General features: G+C 41.8%; 1 protein-coding gene across 2 annotated transcripts in view; it reads left to right on the top strand.

Moving 5' to 3' along the window:
* Positions 1-9,461, top strand: part of Nucks1 (nuclear casein kinase and cyclin dependent kinase substrate 1) — a 29,092-nt gene extending 19,631 nt beyond the window's left edge. The window contains exons 5-7 of one of the 2 annotated variants that reach the window (XM_050147691.1): positions 2,178-2,330; positions 2,907-3,053; positions 4,333-9,461. In XM_050147691.1, the coding sequence (XP_050003648.1) occupies positions 2,178-2,330; positions 2,907-3,053; positions 4,333-4,532 (500 nt within the window). In that variant the 3' untranslated portion in view covers positions 4,533-9,461. Of the gene's footprint in view, positions 1-2,177; positions 2,331-2,903; positions 3,054-4,332 lie in introns of both variants that reach the window. The other variant, XM_050147690.1, reaches the window with a different exon arrangement.
* The last annotated feature ends 7,125 nt before the right edge of the window (positions 9,462-16,586 follow it).

Genomic DNA, 16,586 nt, shown 5'->3' with positions numbered 1-16,586 from the left:
AATTGGAAGGCCTCCTTACCGTTTCTTTTTTTTAATACTTACTTATTTATTATGTATACAATATTCTGTCTGTGTGTATGTCTGCATGCCAGAAGAGGGCACCAGACCCCATTACAGATGGTTGTGAGCCACCATGTGGTTGCTGGGAATTGAACTCAGGACCTTTGGTAGAGCAGGCAATGCTCTTAACCTCTGAGCCATCTCTCCAGCCCCCCACTTCTATTTTAAGATTTTTTTTCCCACTTTGGCTTCTAAAAATCAGTAAACATAGGTTAGCGTGTAACTGATAATTTTAGGATTAAACAATTATAAATTTAAGTGTTCATAGTTTAATTCAGCTTTGTAGTTTTAAAAAACTACATGCCGCAGGGTGGTGGTGGCGCACGCCTTTAATCCCAGCACTCGGCGGATCTCTGAGTTCGAGGTCAGCCTGGTCTACAGAGCTAGTTCCAGGACAGGAACCAAAAGCCACAGAGAAACCCTGTCTCGAAAAATTAAAAAAAAAAAAAAAACGTGCCTGTGCCAGGCATGATGATAAAAGCCAGCAGGTCTCTGTATCAAAAGTACATTTAAAGTTTATTTTTAACATTAGCACTCTATATTTTGCGGGATTATTTTCTTTTTAGCTCCTTTATTGATTCTTTGAGGTTTCATATCATGCATCCCAATTCCTTTCACCTCCCGGTTCCTCTATATCCTCCTCTCATCCCTGCAATGCCCCTCAATGAAAATATAAAACAGCAACAAACCCCTTTGCTTCTCTTAATTTCTTGCCTTGCCAACATATCCTCATTTGTTCTGGTGGTGTTGGGGGTCTCAATCTGCATATAGTATGGCCTTTTGTCTGTTGTAGGAGGAGGCCATTTGTTGGTTCCCAGCTGCTTAGCCCCAAATAATCAACAGAAACTATGTTACTTAAAACATTGCTTGGCCTATTAGCTCTATCTTCTTTTATTTATTTATTTATTTATTTATTTATTTATTTATTTATTTATTTATTTATTATGTATACAATATTCTTTCTGCGTGTATGCCTGAAGGCCAGAAGAGGGCACCAGACCTCATTACAGATGGTTGTGAGCCACCATGTGGTTGCTGGGAGTTGAACTCAGGACCTTTGGAAGAGCAGGCAATGCTCTTAACCGCTGAGCCATCTCTCCAGCCCTAGCTCTATCTTCTTAATGACTAGCTCTTACATATTAATTTAACCCATTTTCATTAATTTGTGTATTGCCATGAGGCTGTGGCTTACCGGGAAAAGTTCTGTGTCTATCTCCGGTGGGGCTATATGGCTTTCTCTCTCTGACTCTACCTCCTTTCTCCCAGCATTCAGTTTAGTTTTTCCCCACCTACCTAAGTTCTGCTCTATCAACAGGCCGAGGCAGTTACTTTATTAGCCCCAAGTGGTATTCACAGCATACAGAGGGGAATCCCACATCATTTGTCCTATCAGCTTTACTAGCCAATGTTCATTGCAATGAGTCATTGTCTGGTTCAAGATGATTTCTAATACACCATCACCACTGGGTCCTCACCAGAACTTCTCTTAGACCTCTATGTCTGCATCAACTCTTAGAGATCCTGTGGGTATTCTGCAGGACCAGTCCCTTCACCTACTTCAGCAGGTCCGCGGGCGAGGGGTGGGGAGTAGATGTTAAGGTGGGCCAGCCCAAGGTCCAGGTGTGGGCCTGGGTGGCAGCTGAGCTGGTCAGTCCAGGTCACTGGGGCCACTAGCCTCAGGTGAGGGGACAGAAGTCCACTCCCCTTTATCTATGCCCTCAGTTTCAGTTCACCCTTACAGGGGTGCAGCCATCTCTCCTGACTGCAGGGGCCAGCTCTTATAGGGTCAATAAAGGGCCGAGCTGACTCATTATGGCCTTTTGATTTTATCTCCAGTGATTGCTAAGGCCCACTGAGGTGACACAGTACACAGATCCCAGCTACATAGACCCAAACATGGCCCTCAGTAACAACTTGGGACCAGACGACCTCTGCCTCTGGGTGGAAGCAGTGGCAAATGCTGGGATTAAAGGCATGTGCCCCCACCTGGCTACTTTAAGGAATTTTTAAGGATGGGTTTTATTCCTTTCTAAATGAAGTTAAGCTGCTGTTATATCCTCTGTATGCAGATGTGAAATATTTTGATTGTTGTATCACAGTAACTTTTAATATTGCAGATGACAGTGAAGATGAAAAAGATGATCATAAAAATGTACGCCAGCAACGACAGGCAGCATCCAAAGCAGCTTCTAAGCAGCGAGAGATGCTCTTGGAAGATGTTGGCAGTGAGGAAGAGCCAGAAGATGACGATGAGACACCTTTCCAGGAGAGTATGTACAGTTACCCACTGTTTAGTCGTTTGTCTAGGTGGGCTCTCCTGTAGCCCATGTTGACCTCAGTTGTGTAGCTGAGGATGACCTTGAACTAACTGATCTGCCTGTACTACCTCTCCCAGTTTTATGGAGAAGTGAGGCTCTAACCCAGAGCTTTGTGCACGCTAGGCAAGTACTCGGTCAATTGAGCTTCATCTCCAGTTCCGGTCCTTATTTGCAATTATAGATTATTTTGATATTTTCTGAGATACTAAATGTTTGCATCCAGTCCCTTGCATCAGGCAGATGCTACCTGTTAAAAGATAGAACTGTGTGGCTGGGTGTGATGGAACATACCTTTAACCCAGTAAATCTATCCAATCCTGAATCAAAAGGATTTTTTTTTTCCTACTCTAAGATATTTGTGTCCATACCATACCTATCCATTCTACACTGGGCCAAGGGCAGCTCCAGCCAAGTTGGTATTATAACTCCTTGTTGAATCCAGTCTTTCTCAGCACTCTTTCCCTTTGTTCACTTGGAAGGATGTGTACATTTAAGTTGGACGTTGAAATTCTTCTTTCCTCTCAGAAGATTCTGGCAGCGATGAAGATTTCCTAATGGAAGACGATGATGATAGTGATTATGGCAGTTCAAAAAAGAAAAACAAAAAGATGGTTAAGAAGTCCAAACCTGAGAGAAAAGAAAAGAAAATGCCCAAACCTAGACTAAAGGCTACAGGTGAGGCCCATGAAAGTAGAAACACATTTCTGCCTTTAAAATTTTTAAGGACTAAACTTTCTCAACACAGATTCTTCATTAGGCCTCAGCATTGGCCTTGTATTTGATAGAAACCCAAAGGGCTTTTACATGTGTCTTTGGTCCCTTCAAGACTACTGGAGAGATGGCTTGGTGATTAAGATGATGACTGGTTTTCCAGAGAAGCTAAGTTCAGTTCTGCAGCAACATCGTGAGGCTAATAGCTACCTGTGACCCCAGCTGCCACTGCTGGCTACTTTAGGCACCTGCACACATGTGCATACCTACACACAGGCAAACACATACACAATTAAAAATAATAAATCTTGAAAAAAAATAAAAAGAATGGGCTGACAAAATGGCTCAGTGATTAAGAGCACTGACTGTTCTTCCAGAGGACTTGGGATCAATTCCCAGCACTCACATGGCAGCTCACAACTGTCTGTAACCTTCATATTGGTATGCTACAAAGTACCAGTGTGCATAAAAATGAATATTCAAAAGAAGAAAAAAAGAGCCTGTGAGCTAGGCTGTCAGGCATAGTGTTCCTCACTGTGCTCATAGTGCTGACTGCTTTGAGGTTGGTCCCAGCAGTGAGGGAAGGCTCTCTGTTCTGGCAGGGTAAAACAATGCTGACAGAAACAAAACCACTGTTGTTATTATCTATTGTTGTTATTATTTATCTTCTGAGTTTTCAAGGGTTCTGCCAGGTACTTTCCTAGTTGGAGCTAGTTTGTTAAATTAGAAGTCTAGATTTGCTTTATTCTGGCAGACATAATTTGTGAATTTCTTGTTTTAAACTTTTCATACTATAGAGGATGATGGAAGTCCAGAAACTATTTGGTTCCAGTTTCTGCTCTGAATGTTATATTATCCTCTTTAGGAGTAATATATTTTTCTGTATGGACTCTGTTTCTTAGTGAGGTGGGATTATTTTTTTTTTATACTTACAGGCTTTTTGTAGCTGTTTTTAATACTTTCCTTACTTTTATTTTGTGTGCATTGGTGTGTTTGCCTGCATGCATATATATGTGTGTGAAGGTGTTGTGTTGTTGGAGTTATAAGCAGTTGTAAGTCTTCATGAGGCTGCTGCGAATTGAACTAACTGCTGAGCCCTCTCTCTCTCTCTCTCTCTCTCTCTCTCTCTCTCTCTCTCTCTCTCTCTCTCTCTCTCTCTCTCTCTCTCTCTGTATCTCCTGTAGCTTAATTTTTTCAATGGCATTTTTTTCCTGTCTCCAAATTGTTACTTTCTGTATTTCAGTGACGCCAAGTCCAGTGAAAGGCAAAGGAAAAGTGGGTCGCCCCACAGCTTCAAAGGCATCAAAGGATAAAACTCCTTCTCCCAAAGAAGAGGATGAGGAAGCAGAAAGCCCTCCAGAAAAGAAGACTTCTGCAAGCCCCCCACTTGAGAAGTCTGGAGATGAAGGGTCTGAAGATGAAGCCCCATCTGGGGAAGATTAAAAGTGATGTTTGGGAAGAGATTTTATTCAAAAAACAAAAAAGGAAACCTACGTAGGACACGATTTGGGCTGTGGCTTGACTCATGGGCTTTCAGTGCTATTTCATTTGTCTAAAATATTGTTTCTTTCTATATCTATCTCTATATTTATCTCACTCTCAAAACTATTGTATGTTGAAATGTTTAAGTTGCCATTTTGTCTAATGGTCTTTTTTCTTTGCCAATCCCTTCTTCCCCTTCTCCCAATGAAAGCCATGTCAATCACTGGGTTGACTGCTTCATCTTTGTATTTTTAATGGAGGTTAAGAATCCCACGGCTGTAAAGCAGTAAGATTTGAGATGGACGGTATGGAAACTTTGCTTTTTGCTAAAGAATAGCAACTTAAACAGTAATCAAAAAAAACTAGAAAGGTTTTAGTTGAAAATTATTGTTCTTTCTTTTCCTGTACTTTTCACAGACCAGTTATCATTTAACATGAGCTTACATGTCTAAACTGTACGTGTCAAAGAATCATGACTCTAAACTTAACTGATGAGGCAGTTGGGAGGTGAACATGAATTCTGGGCTGTTAACTCAGACTACTCACATTATCTCCTGGGTGTGGAGGGAATACGCTTCCTGGAGCTTTTCTGAAAATGTGGGCTTTCTTATTTTGTACTATGTTATTCTCAAAGAGACTCAAGAGCCAGTGGTTCTTTTGTCTCAATAACAGTCCTTTTTAAAAATGGGCCACCAGAAGCCAAAATCATTTTTAATTTCGTATTTCATTCATGTTTTCATTGATTGGTGAGATATATATATATATCCTGTTTTTTGGATAGAGTTTTCCAATGATCAGAAAATTAAACAGATTCTCTAGAATTTGGATGACAAGATGAGTGTACACCTCATGGAACATTTCTTCACAGGCTGATGATGTTAGAGTTTTAAGCAAATAAAGTTTTGAGTTAATGTGAAGCTCAGATACAAAGGATTGAGATTCATCTTTTATAAATACAGGTAATTGGAGTTCTTTTATGTTATAAATGTGTTTTCAAGGGCCCATGAACCTTGTCGGTTTTGTTTGGGGATAGAATTGATTTCCTTTTGATATTTAAATCTTTTCTTCATAGTAGCATACTATGATATACATCTCACAACTTTGTCCTGCTACTTCAGAATCTTGCAGTTCAACCGTGGAATACTGTTTTCATTACTGACAGCATGGGAGTGTGTGTTAAATGCTGCTTCCTTCCTGTGGAATTGTTTTACTACTTGTTCTGACCCTTCCTTTCTGTTCTTGTTTCTCACAGCAAGAGCCTGAGCCTCAACAGGATGAGTGAACTGTATTTTAGGGTGCCGATGTGCCACTGATAACAGTCTAGACACTTTAACAGAGCGTCAGGACATAGATCTCCACAGTCAGATCCCATGCACCAATAGAAGCAAAACTTAGGGGTCCTATTACGCTACTAAATTAAAGATTTAGTGGAATTAATTTCTGTATATTTTTCTGCACTTAAGCTAAATTTGCTCCTTCAGTATTCTGCTTTTGTGTTTTTTAAGTGACATGTTTGTCTCAGACAATGTCATTTTCTTATAGGTATTCTTAGGACAAAGGGTTATTTAAGAAATATTTTTACTCGGGTTTTTAAGACACTTTAAAGAACATTCTTAGATCTGCTTTAAAATAAATAAAATAAATAAATAAAACACCCAGTAGCAGAGAGTCATTTCAACCCTGCACTGTTAATAAATGAGTATTAAATATGGCCAAAAATAGAGACTTGAACATAAACAGTTGCATTATTGTATTGTGTAATAGAGTAGTTGTGAGCTGTGTAGTGAGGTATTACATATAATCTGTTTGCTTTAGTGGGCTTGCTCAGGTACCCATCCTTAAGCAAAGAGGAGACTCACCATCGTTTCCACCAGGCATCTCTCCCTTTTAGGGGTTTACAACTCAGTCTTACATTCCTAGTGATATTTGGGCTTTTCTTAGGTTATGTTTCATGAAAATTTGTGAATAGGGTCTCTTTCAACTTTAGCCTCAATTTTTAAAGTCTCTTTAGTATATTAATCTGCACTAACATCTTTGATTTTATCTACCTATAATTGAGAAACAATACTGTCTTGTAGATTACTTGTGTCTGTTGGGCTTCTCGTTTAGCTAATTAGTTTGATTGAAAAGTATATTTTCTAATCACAGGCTGATTAGGTTGATTGGTTCTCAAGTGAGCACACAGGCGCTGAATGACCTTTGCTTTCACTGTTTTAGTTTGTAACACTGGTCTTCCTTCAAATCATGCATGCAAATAGGAAGACATTTAATGTGACTCAACTGGAAACAGGTGCTTAGCAGTTAGGTCTAATGCAGACATCTGGATAGGTCACAGCTATAAGCCCTTAATGACTGGCCCTTTGCATCTCCATGGCTTACTGTCTGTCCTCCTTTTTTTTTTCCTCTCTCTCCCCTGTGTGCCTATAGTAAGGTGGCAATGTATTCACTGTCTTGCTTTGCAGTGCTCAGGAAATGGGGATGTTCATTTGAAGGTGCTTGTCTGTTACCTAACCTCTTCTGGGTTTACCTCCAACAGATTACAGCAGCTCTGCTGACTAACACTACATTCTAGTTCTCTTGAGGCTCTTTTTAAAGCCTTTCTCTTTCGCAGCCAGAAATGGTAGCCTCTGTCTCACCCAGTGGTACTTACTGCTGCTTTTAACCCTCCACCTCAAATAGATTTGGAGAGGGGACCCAAAGGATATATTTTAAATACCTCCCACTCAGAATTAACCTTAAAAACTAATGGTAGGATATTTCTTCTAGAGTGGTAAGAGAATCCTCTACAAATGCCTTTTCTTTAGAAAACAAAACAGCATTTTGTGTACCCCAGGCTGCTTCATTTAAACTCGTATTTGTTTGTTTTTTTTCAGAACAAGTTTTATTTCAGTTTTCTATTTGGTACTGTTTCAAATATCATTTTCTTCCAGATAACCAATCAGTAATGGATTTTGAGGTTATAATCTAGTAAGATTTTTAATAGATATAGTCAGCTAAGCTTGACTTTTTCTTTTAAGCATGGTTTTACTATGTAGCCTGGCTGGGAGACCTCCTACCCCTTCCACTCTTAACACTGCTGGGAATAATGCCACCATGACAGGTGACACTTTTTTAAGATAGGTTTTTATTTTTATGAACTGCAGGTGATGAGTGGAGTTTTGGCCTACAGGTTGAGAGAGGAGAATCATGTAAACAAACTCAGGTTTAGGGCTGCTACAAGAGCAGAATTTAGAAGCAACAGAAAGCCTTGTTGGTGTTGTGGAGTGAGTGCCTGTTAGAACAGTTCTCTTTACCTGTAGCATCAGAAGTTCACAAAAAAAAATTCCCGCCTGTGAATGGGTAGGAAAAATCCCAAGGTAGGCTCCTCATGGTATGTAGATAGAGGTCAAAACAAGCAGTGCAGGCTTTCTGCTAGGGGGTAGGGAAAGTTAAAGCCACTGGTTGCTCTTGAGGGTGGAGTATTGTCACTTTTTCCCTCTGGAGGAAGCTGCCAAGTTACTTGATAATGGGGAGTTCGTTGTTTTTTGAGTATCGGGATGTCAAGCTGTCAGTAGCCATGTTCCTATTTCACTCTCATTTTCCTTTTGTCTTAGAGAACAAAATACATGATTCTGAATATCAAATCCATGCATTATACTTTTGTTTAAAGCCTAATTAACAGTGGTGCTGATTGTAATAACCACTATGGGGAGGGGTCCCATATGCCTATCTGTTGCCATGCCAATGAGTAACTGAACCAGTGACATCTGTTTGAGCATGCTCTATATGGCTGTAGAGCACCACAGTTGTGCAGACACTTTGTATATCGGGTGAGGGAGGGTTTTCTAGATTTGGGGGGAGGGTAAATTGGATTTTTTTTCTTCCTTTTTTGGTGGGGTGGGGAGTATAGTACTCAGTCATGCCCTAAAAATAACATGTATAAAATCCTGAAGTGTGTGGGTGTGGGTATGTGTGAGTGTGTGTTTGTAAATGTCTAGCAATTAAACCTTTATCTTCTGGAAGTTAGTGAATTTTTTTCCTTTTTTCTCTGGAAGTATTATAAGATCTGTAAATAAGAGCTCTACATAGTCAGTTTACCATGAACATGTTGCAGCATACATGCTTCATTCCTGCAAGGCATGACTTGCCAGGTTATGCAGCAGCCACAATCTCAGTAATTGTTTGCCTTGATTCATCTATTAGACTTCATTTGCAGTTCTAAAAACTCCCAGTCTTCCTCGATATTAGTCCTTAATCTTTCATGTTCTGAGCAGGAAGGGTCAGAGAACTAGCCTATCTTAGGCTGTGGGCTGAGAGCCAGGCATCCCTTTTTTTCATGTTGCAGTGTGGCTAGACATATGATCAGACATCAGAGGGTTGGGCATTCTTGCAATACCTTAGCAGTGCTGGAATAGGCAGCATGGTACTAAGGAAGTTAAAGTGTGAATGTAACCACTTTATTTAAAGTTTTTTCTTTAATTTAAATTAAAGTTGAAGTGAACATGTTTTTGTTGACCATGTTTGTGAATTACAGATGCAACATGCATTGGTAGAATCATGTGATGGTCTAATGTGATTCTTCATTTTCACATCTCTCAGTCTGTATGTATCTACATAAACAAAAAGAAACTCTTGCTTTGCTCTGATTGGAGGATTTCCAGGACTGCTGTCTTCTGAACTTCGTTTTAAGTGCGTGTATCCTTTGCTTGTATTTTGTATTAAAAAAAAAAAAAAAGGAAAGGAAAAAAAAGGAAAAGAATCCTTATTGTTGAGCATGTCGGCATTGTCCCCTTTATTTTTTTCTCTTTTGGGGGACATATGAAGCAAGTTATTTTCTGTATCTTTTTCTTTTATAAACCTTTTGGTTTGTTTTGTTTTAAAATGGCTTTATAAAAGGGCTTTTGTAACCCAGATGCGTGCTCTGTGTGCTTCTTGAGATATTCAAAGCAAATACACTGCCTCTTGTGCAGCAGTTACCTTGGCCCATAACTACTCATCTGACTTGAAGGGTGTACAGCTGTACAGCTGTTTCCCAAATTGTTTAGTGACCACCTGTGTCGAAAAAGGAACACTTCATCTTGCCTCAGAAGTCAATAGTTTGGAACATTGAACTAAAAGATTGGGAGGGGTTAGGTATGTGGGAATCCCTAGTCTGCAGATCCCTAGTTTCTTGTCTCCAGAGTGAGAAGGGCAATTAAATTTAACAATCAGATGTATAATGAAAGTTAGTGTTTTTTATGCTCACAGAACACATTTCTGTTCAGTGCCAAACATCCCCCAGAACTTGTAACAGACAGCACTAGACAAGCTATTGTCATAATCACATTCTCAAGGAAAAGTACCCTTTCCAAAGGTAAAGAACGATTGACCTCGGGCTGGAGAGATGGCTTGGTGGTTAAGAGCATTGACTGCTCTTCCAAAGGTCCTGAGTTCAACTCCGGGCAACCACATGGTGTGGCTCACAACCATCTGTCTGTAATGAGGCCTGGTGCCCTCTTCTGGCCTGCAGACATACTGACAGAATATTGTATATATAATAAATATAAGAAAAGAATTAAACGGTAGACCTGTCAGTGGTGTGCTGGGATGGGAAGCATGGTGCATGACCCCTCTTTAGAATTGGTCTGAGACCAGACCAGCTATTTGGGCATCCTCCCCCCCCCTCCAACTTTTTCTCACTTGCGAGTTGAAATAACCAATTGTTTGCTGTAACTATTATGTATATGTTTAGATAGAGTCTCTACATAGCTCTGGCTATCTTAGAAGTCACTATGTAGGCCACGGTAGCCTTGAACTCATAAAGATTCACCTGCCTCTTTCCTTAATGCTCAGATTAAAGGTTTGCTTTTTGTTTGACTGGTTGGCTTTAGTTTTGGCTTCTCTGCTTAGCCCAGGCTGTCCTAGAAGTCACTCTGTAGGCTTAACTGGCCTCAAATTCAGATCTGCCTCATGAGTGCTGGGATGAAAAGCGTGAGCCTACCACAGCCTGGCAAACTATATTCTTAATGGAGTTGTGTACACCAGATTAAAGCTGGTTTCTGTAGAATTTCTAAGGAGTTATGTGTGTTCTGCCTGCATATATCACATTCATGTGTATGCCTGCTGAGGTCAGAAAAAGAAAGTTCTTGGATATCCAGAGCTACATAATAGACCCTGTGTCAAGTTGGCTTTTAAAATCAGCTTGACTGGGCTGGAGAGATGGCTCAGTGGTTAAGAGCTCTGGCTGCTCTTCCAAAGGTCCTGAGTTCAATTCCCAGCAACCACATGGTGGCTCACAACCATCTGTAATGAGATTTGATGCCCTTTTCTGGCCTGCAGGGATAAATGCAGGCAGAGCTCTGTATACACAATAAATAAAAAAAAAAATTAAAAAAAAATCAGCTTGACTACACAGTTGTCCTCTGCCAATAGAGGGCAGTGTTTGTCAACGCAGCCTGTGGCATGCCTGCTCTCCCTGGCTCATTTTCAGATTCTGTGTCTGTCAGTTCAGCACAGCCTGCCACTTCTGTTACAGTCTGTGATCAGTGTGTCCATTGGAGCATGCAGCAGTAATCTTCAGGGTTTTAAACAGGAAGTAGGGTCTCTTGATTTATGCATACTTTCTCTTGTGCTGTTCCCCACATAGAATTCTGAAGCTTAGCAGACAGCATCCTGAAATGAATGTGTGCACTGAGGTTTCAAAACTCAGTTGTGAACTCTTGGCCCAGTTTTGAAACAACGGTTGACTTTTGCAGCTGTCCTCCATTTTGAAGGTGTCAGCACTGACAAGTATTCATACAACAAACACAGAACTCTGTTCTAGAGAAAATGTGGTAGCTGGCCACTCCTTGATCTTGATGGCATGTCTCTCTTTCCTCTATTCTCTCAGCCCAGGGGACAGCTAACCATTCTGGCATGCTTTAGCTGGGCCACTGCCAGGAAAAATGTGTGCTCCCTGTTTCAGTAGTGAAGTTCTGTACAAACATTGTGGAATACAAGCTGTGCTAATTCTGTGGACAGGGAGCTAGAGGGTATGGCCAGGGTTTCCAACCTAGTAAAGCAAATAGTTACTTTAAGTGTGATAACAAAATGTTGGAAATGATTGTTTGCCTTGACTTAGTGCTCTGCGCAGGCACTGGAATGACGATTTATAAGATATCCAAGGAACAGCAAGAAAGTGTGTGTGTGTGTGTGTGTGTGTGTGTATATATACGTGTGTAATTAATCGGTAATGTTTTAAAGTATGACTGGGAGTGTGTGTACACCCATATATGCCCTTTCTGTTCAAGCATATAAGAAAGACACCTCTAGCCAGGCGGTGGTGGTGCATGCCTTTAATCCCAGCACTCAGAGGCAGAGGTAGGTGGATCTCTGTGAGTTCGAAGCCAGCCTGGGCTACAAGAGCTAGTTCCAGGGCAGGCTCCAAAAGCTACGGAGAAACCCTGTCTCGAAAATCCAGGGGGGAAAAAAAAAAGACACCTCTAGTGGTTAAGAACATTGTTCTTTTTCTAGAGAGCCCAAGTTCCCAGCGCCCCTGTCAGTTGGCTCAAAACTGCCTGTAACTTGCTCCAAGCGTCTGTACTCATGCGCTCCCTCATGTGTTCTCTTTCTCTCTCACATGTAAAAACAAAAAATAATTTTTTAAAGACACCAGTGGAGTTGATGATGGTGCATGCTTTTAATCCATATTTAACTCAGGAGGCGGAAGCAAGCAGATCTCTGACTTCCAGACCAGCCTGGTCTACAGAGCTAGTTCCAGGATAGGGCTACATAGAGAAACCCTATCTCCAAAAAAAAAAAAAAAGAAAAAGAAAGACGCCAGGTGGTGGTGGGGCACGCCTTTAATCCCAGCACTTGGGAGGCAGAGGCAGGCAGATCTTTGTGAGTTCGAGACCAGCCTGGTCTACAAGAGCTAGTTCCAGGACAGGCTCCAAAGCTACAGAGAAACCCTGTTCTCAAAAAAGAACTAGAGCAAAAGAAAAAGACCCTTCTTTGGCTGAGGTGTTGTGTCTAATTGTATTTTCCCCATCTTGGGCAGCAACAGGAATAGGTAGTCTGTATGTGTTCCTGTCTATAAGAGACCAGGGCAGGTGAATGAAGTTATTAATCCAAGAAAAATGGTTTAATTTTAGGGGAGCCAGGCAGCGGTAGCTCAAGCCTTTAATCCCAGCACTCTGTAGGCAGAGGCAGGCAGATCTCTTGAGTTCAAGGCCAGCCTGGTCGACAAGAGCTAGTTCTAGGATAGGCTTCAAAACTACAGAGAGGGGGCTGGAGAGATGGCTCAGGTTAAGAGCACATTGCCTGTTCTTCCAAAGGTCTTGAGTTCAATTCCCAGCAACCACATGGTGTCTCACAACCATCTGAAATGAGATCTGGTGCCCTCTTCTGGCCTGCAGGCATACACACAGACAGAACATTGTGTACATAATAAATATTTAAAAAAAAAAAAAACTACAGAGAAACCCTGTTCTGAGAAACTGAAACAAATTTTAGAGGAAAATGACTACCAGTTTGTAATCACAGCTGACGAGATACATAGTGAGAGGTGATCCTTGCCCACATGTATCTGAATATTTGGAGAAATACTTAATGAGTGCTGTATTTACATGGGCGACTTTATACTGAAAGAGGACATCAGATCCCATTCTAGATTGCTGGGAATTGAAGTCAGCTCCTCTGGAAGTGCTCTGAGCCATCCCTCAACCCAGCAGTTCACTGATTTAACCTAACCGAGTAAAAATACTGAGCACAGAAAAAATAAATAAATAAATACATGATTTTACTGCCAAAGTAATTAAAAAATAGTGAAGAAACAAAACTCTTATGTAAGACTCAGTTGACATTCTGTTTATTTTGTTGTATTTGTTTTGTTTGCCTTTTGAGACTAGGTCTTACTATGTAGCCTTGGTTGGCCTGAAATTCTTTTTTGTAGACTGGGCTGGCCTTGAACTCAGTAACCCACCTATTTCTGCCTCCAGAGTACTGGGTTTAAAGGCACGTGCCGCTACCACACCTAGCCCTGACATTGTTTTTATCTTGGATCGTCACCTGGGAATTGGTACCCTAACTTTGTATCTACTGCTTGTCTCATCACAACTACAGGCTGAGTGTTTTATGTTTTCCTCCTGCTTCTGGCCTTATTTGCCACTATTTCTCATTTCCTTCTCTTGTTTTTGTGAATGGCCATTTGTTTTCCATAGGTTTAGATTTTTCTGAGACAACTAACATTGTTTAGCTATGAACCAGTCCCCTGGAGGTGGATGGGGAGCCAGCTGTCCTGTAGAATTGGCCTGAGTACAAGATAAACAGCATTTCCTTGTAAACCAGGAACAATGTAGAGCTTACATTCCAAAGCTCTATTGTGAATCCTGGTCCAGCTTCAGGTATGCAGGATAAAAAACGGTATCTAGTTCAAGAGTGTGGGTATTGTCCTCCATCTTGCACAATGGGTCAGTGTTGGGCCATCAGCAAAGCAGGTCACCTCTACACCCAGTATTCCTTGATTCTTTCCCCACCCACGCCCTTGGAGCAATAAAGCCTACTACTTACCCTTCTTTAGAAGTCAACACTGTTGAGCAGTTTGAGAAGTAGGCACTTGCTCTGGGAAACTTAAGAGTGAGGACACACCTGCAATGCCAGGCAGTGGGAACAAACAGCCGTTCCTAGAATGCCCATTCCTCAGAATTGGCAGGCAGTTTTTATTGACTGTGGAAATTATGGCAACTATATTCTTACACACTAGCTGCGTGCAGGCGCACGTGCTTGCACACACACAAAACAACTAAATGAGCGGCACATCATATTTCTTAACAGAAACCAGCTTAAGAGCAGTTTAGGTCTCCGAATATCGACATGTCCATGACTTTTGTCTTAAGGAACTAAAGCTCAAGATAGACAACTATATTATCCCAGGGAACTGACCTAAGCAGTACAGAAAACAAGCAAGTACTGGGATAGTGGAGCCTCGCAGGGTGCACATGACTCCACACTCCCCAACACATACATACCTGTCGCTCAGCGAAGTTTTGTGGCTGGGTTGTTTTTTGTTGTTGTTGTTGTTTTCTGTTTGGTGGCTGACCTTTTTTCCTTCTCAACTTAGTAGCTGTTTTTGGCGGGGGGTTCTCAGTTTTGTGACTGATTTTGGTAAGTCAGAAGATAAGTTTACAGGAAGATCTTGGGCAAGTCTCCGGCCTCTCCACCCTTCCACTCCCCTGCCCTCTCCTACAATAAGGATAATAAGGGACTGTTTCTCTACTTCAAAGGGACATTGTAGCCCAAGGGAGGCTGGAGTGCAGGCTCTGTCTACACACCACTGCTGGCGGCATTGTAGAGCCACCAGCTTCACACAAGGGCAGCAATGCTAGTTGGGCAAGGTAGCCTGGAGTCTAAAACCCCGCTCCTGCAACACGAAGCCTTGAGCGCTGTCTCAGGGATAAGTGAGTTCTTTATTAGTACGAGCACACTTGCAAAAAGGTAATCTTTAACAGGCCGCAGTAGGGTGGTTCTAAGGGAAAGAGTGACAGCGGCTCCAAGTCACCTGCACTAACTACTCAGGTGGAGTTTGGGGCTTTTCCTTAGTGTGAATACAAGATCTGTTGGTGTTCATCTTTTCAGCTTCTTATAAGAAAAAGGAATTTTACCCAGTGATCCCAAACTGTATTCCTAGTTATTAAGTACATTCAAATGGGAGAATGTTGGTCTGAGTCCGCAAAGCAGATTAGAAATACTTGGCAAGTGATGGGGTAGCGTTCACTTGCTGATCATTGTGTCGTGTGGGGTCCTGGGTTCAGTCCCCAGCAATGGGGGAAAAATGGTATGGTTTTGGTGTGTGAAAGACCATGTTTTGGTGTCTTTGCCTCGAATTTAAAGGAAGATGCAAAACAGGCAGCGGCAGAACCGTTTAACTGATGAAGTGTAATGCCCCATGTTCTCAGATACTAAAACCTCGCGAAAAATGCTTGTTCTGGAGCGCAATCACGAGTCCCTTTATGACTAATAGTGTTTTGGCAGCCGGACGCAGAAGCAAACTACAAGATGGATGCCTTCCTCCCCACGAGTTCTTCAATCTGCAGGGAACAAAGACCCAGTTTCAACAGATAGGAAAGCATTTGGGCTATGTCTGTTGGGCAATGCTCAGCCTGTACACATCCTCGGTTAGTCAGGAACCTGTTATCACGTAATCGGCGCTTCCATCAGATCGATGTAGGTATCATCTGTGCTCTTTAGACAGATAACTCCCAGAAGTCCTAAGTTCCTCTTGTGTTATCTGGTTGTTCGTTTTGGCTTTAGTCAAATTTTCAGTTTTCTCTGCTCAGTTGCTATCACTGAGTTCCGTTAATGTGCATGACACACGCTTCCCCTCACTAGACATTTGGACAAGTGTCAGCCTTTAAGGTCGTGAGAACTGTATTTTTGTTCCCACTAAGAGTGTGGTACCAAAAAAAAAAAAAAAAAAAAAAAAGCTGAAAACTAGGACTAGGATCGTATCCTCCCAGGCTTAGCTCTCTCCGATCTTTTAGAACTGATTCTCAGTTTTTAGTGTTTCCTTTTCTTTTTGAGACAGGTCTTGCCTCAGACAGTAGCCCAAGCTGCCTCGGCCTCCATAAGGCTAGAATTTGGGGTGCATGCTACCACGCCCAATTCAGGATAAAGTTTCGAACTGAAGCGTATTCATCTCTTCTAATCCACGAGGCCGAGCAGAGCGGTTGGGGAGCGAAGTATTAAGGAAAGGGTGCTGCAAATTGATACTCTGGCTGCCCATAGAAGTTCTTTATATCAGGGCTCTTCAAGCATAGCCCTGGCCAGTGGCCTCAACCTTAGCCGGAAACTGGCCTGAAAAGTCAACTCCTGGGTGCTGCCTTGATCTACTAAATCCCAAACTGGGCATAGGACCTAGCAGTTCGGGTTTAACAAGTCCTCCGGTGGATTCTGACAGCCACTTCCAATATAAAGTATACCCAAGGATCAGCTGAACTAGATTTTCCCCGTTTCCTCCTCCATCTCCCCCCGCTCTTCTTCACCCCCCCACTGCCTTTGCCCGAGTGAGGTTGCTGACAC

The sequence above is a fragment of the Alexandromys fortis genome, unplaced genomic scaffold, assembly GCF_014885135.2.
Source record: "Alexandromys fortis isolate MF-2015 unplaced genomic scaffold, M_Fortis_MF-2015_v1.1 scaffold_58, whole genome shotgun sequence".
NCBI classification, from domain to species: Eukaryota; Metazoa; Chordata; class Mammalia; order Rodentia; family Cricetidae; genus Alexandromys; species Alexandromys fortis.
The sequence above is the reverse complement of the archived record's forward strand: the minus strand, read 5'-3'. Positions and strand labels throughout refer to the sequence as shown.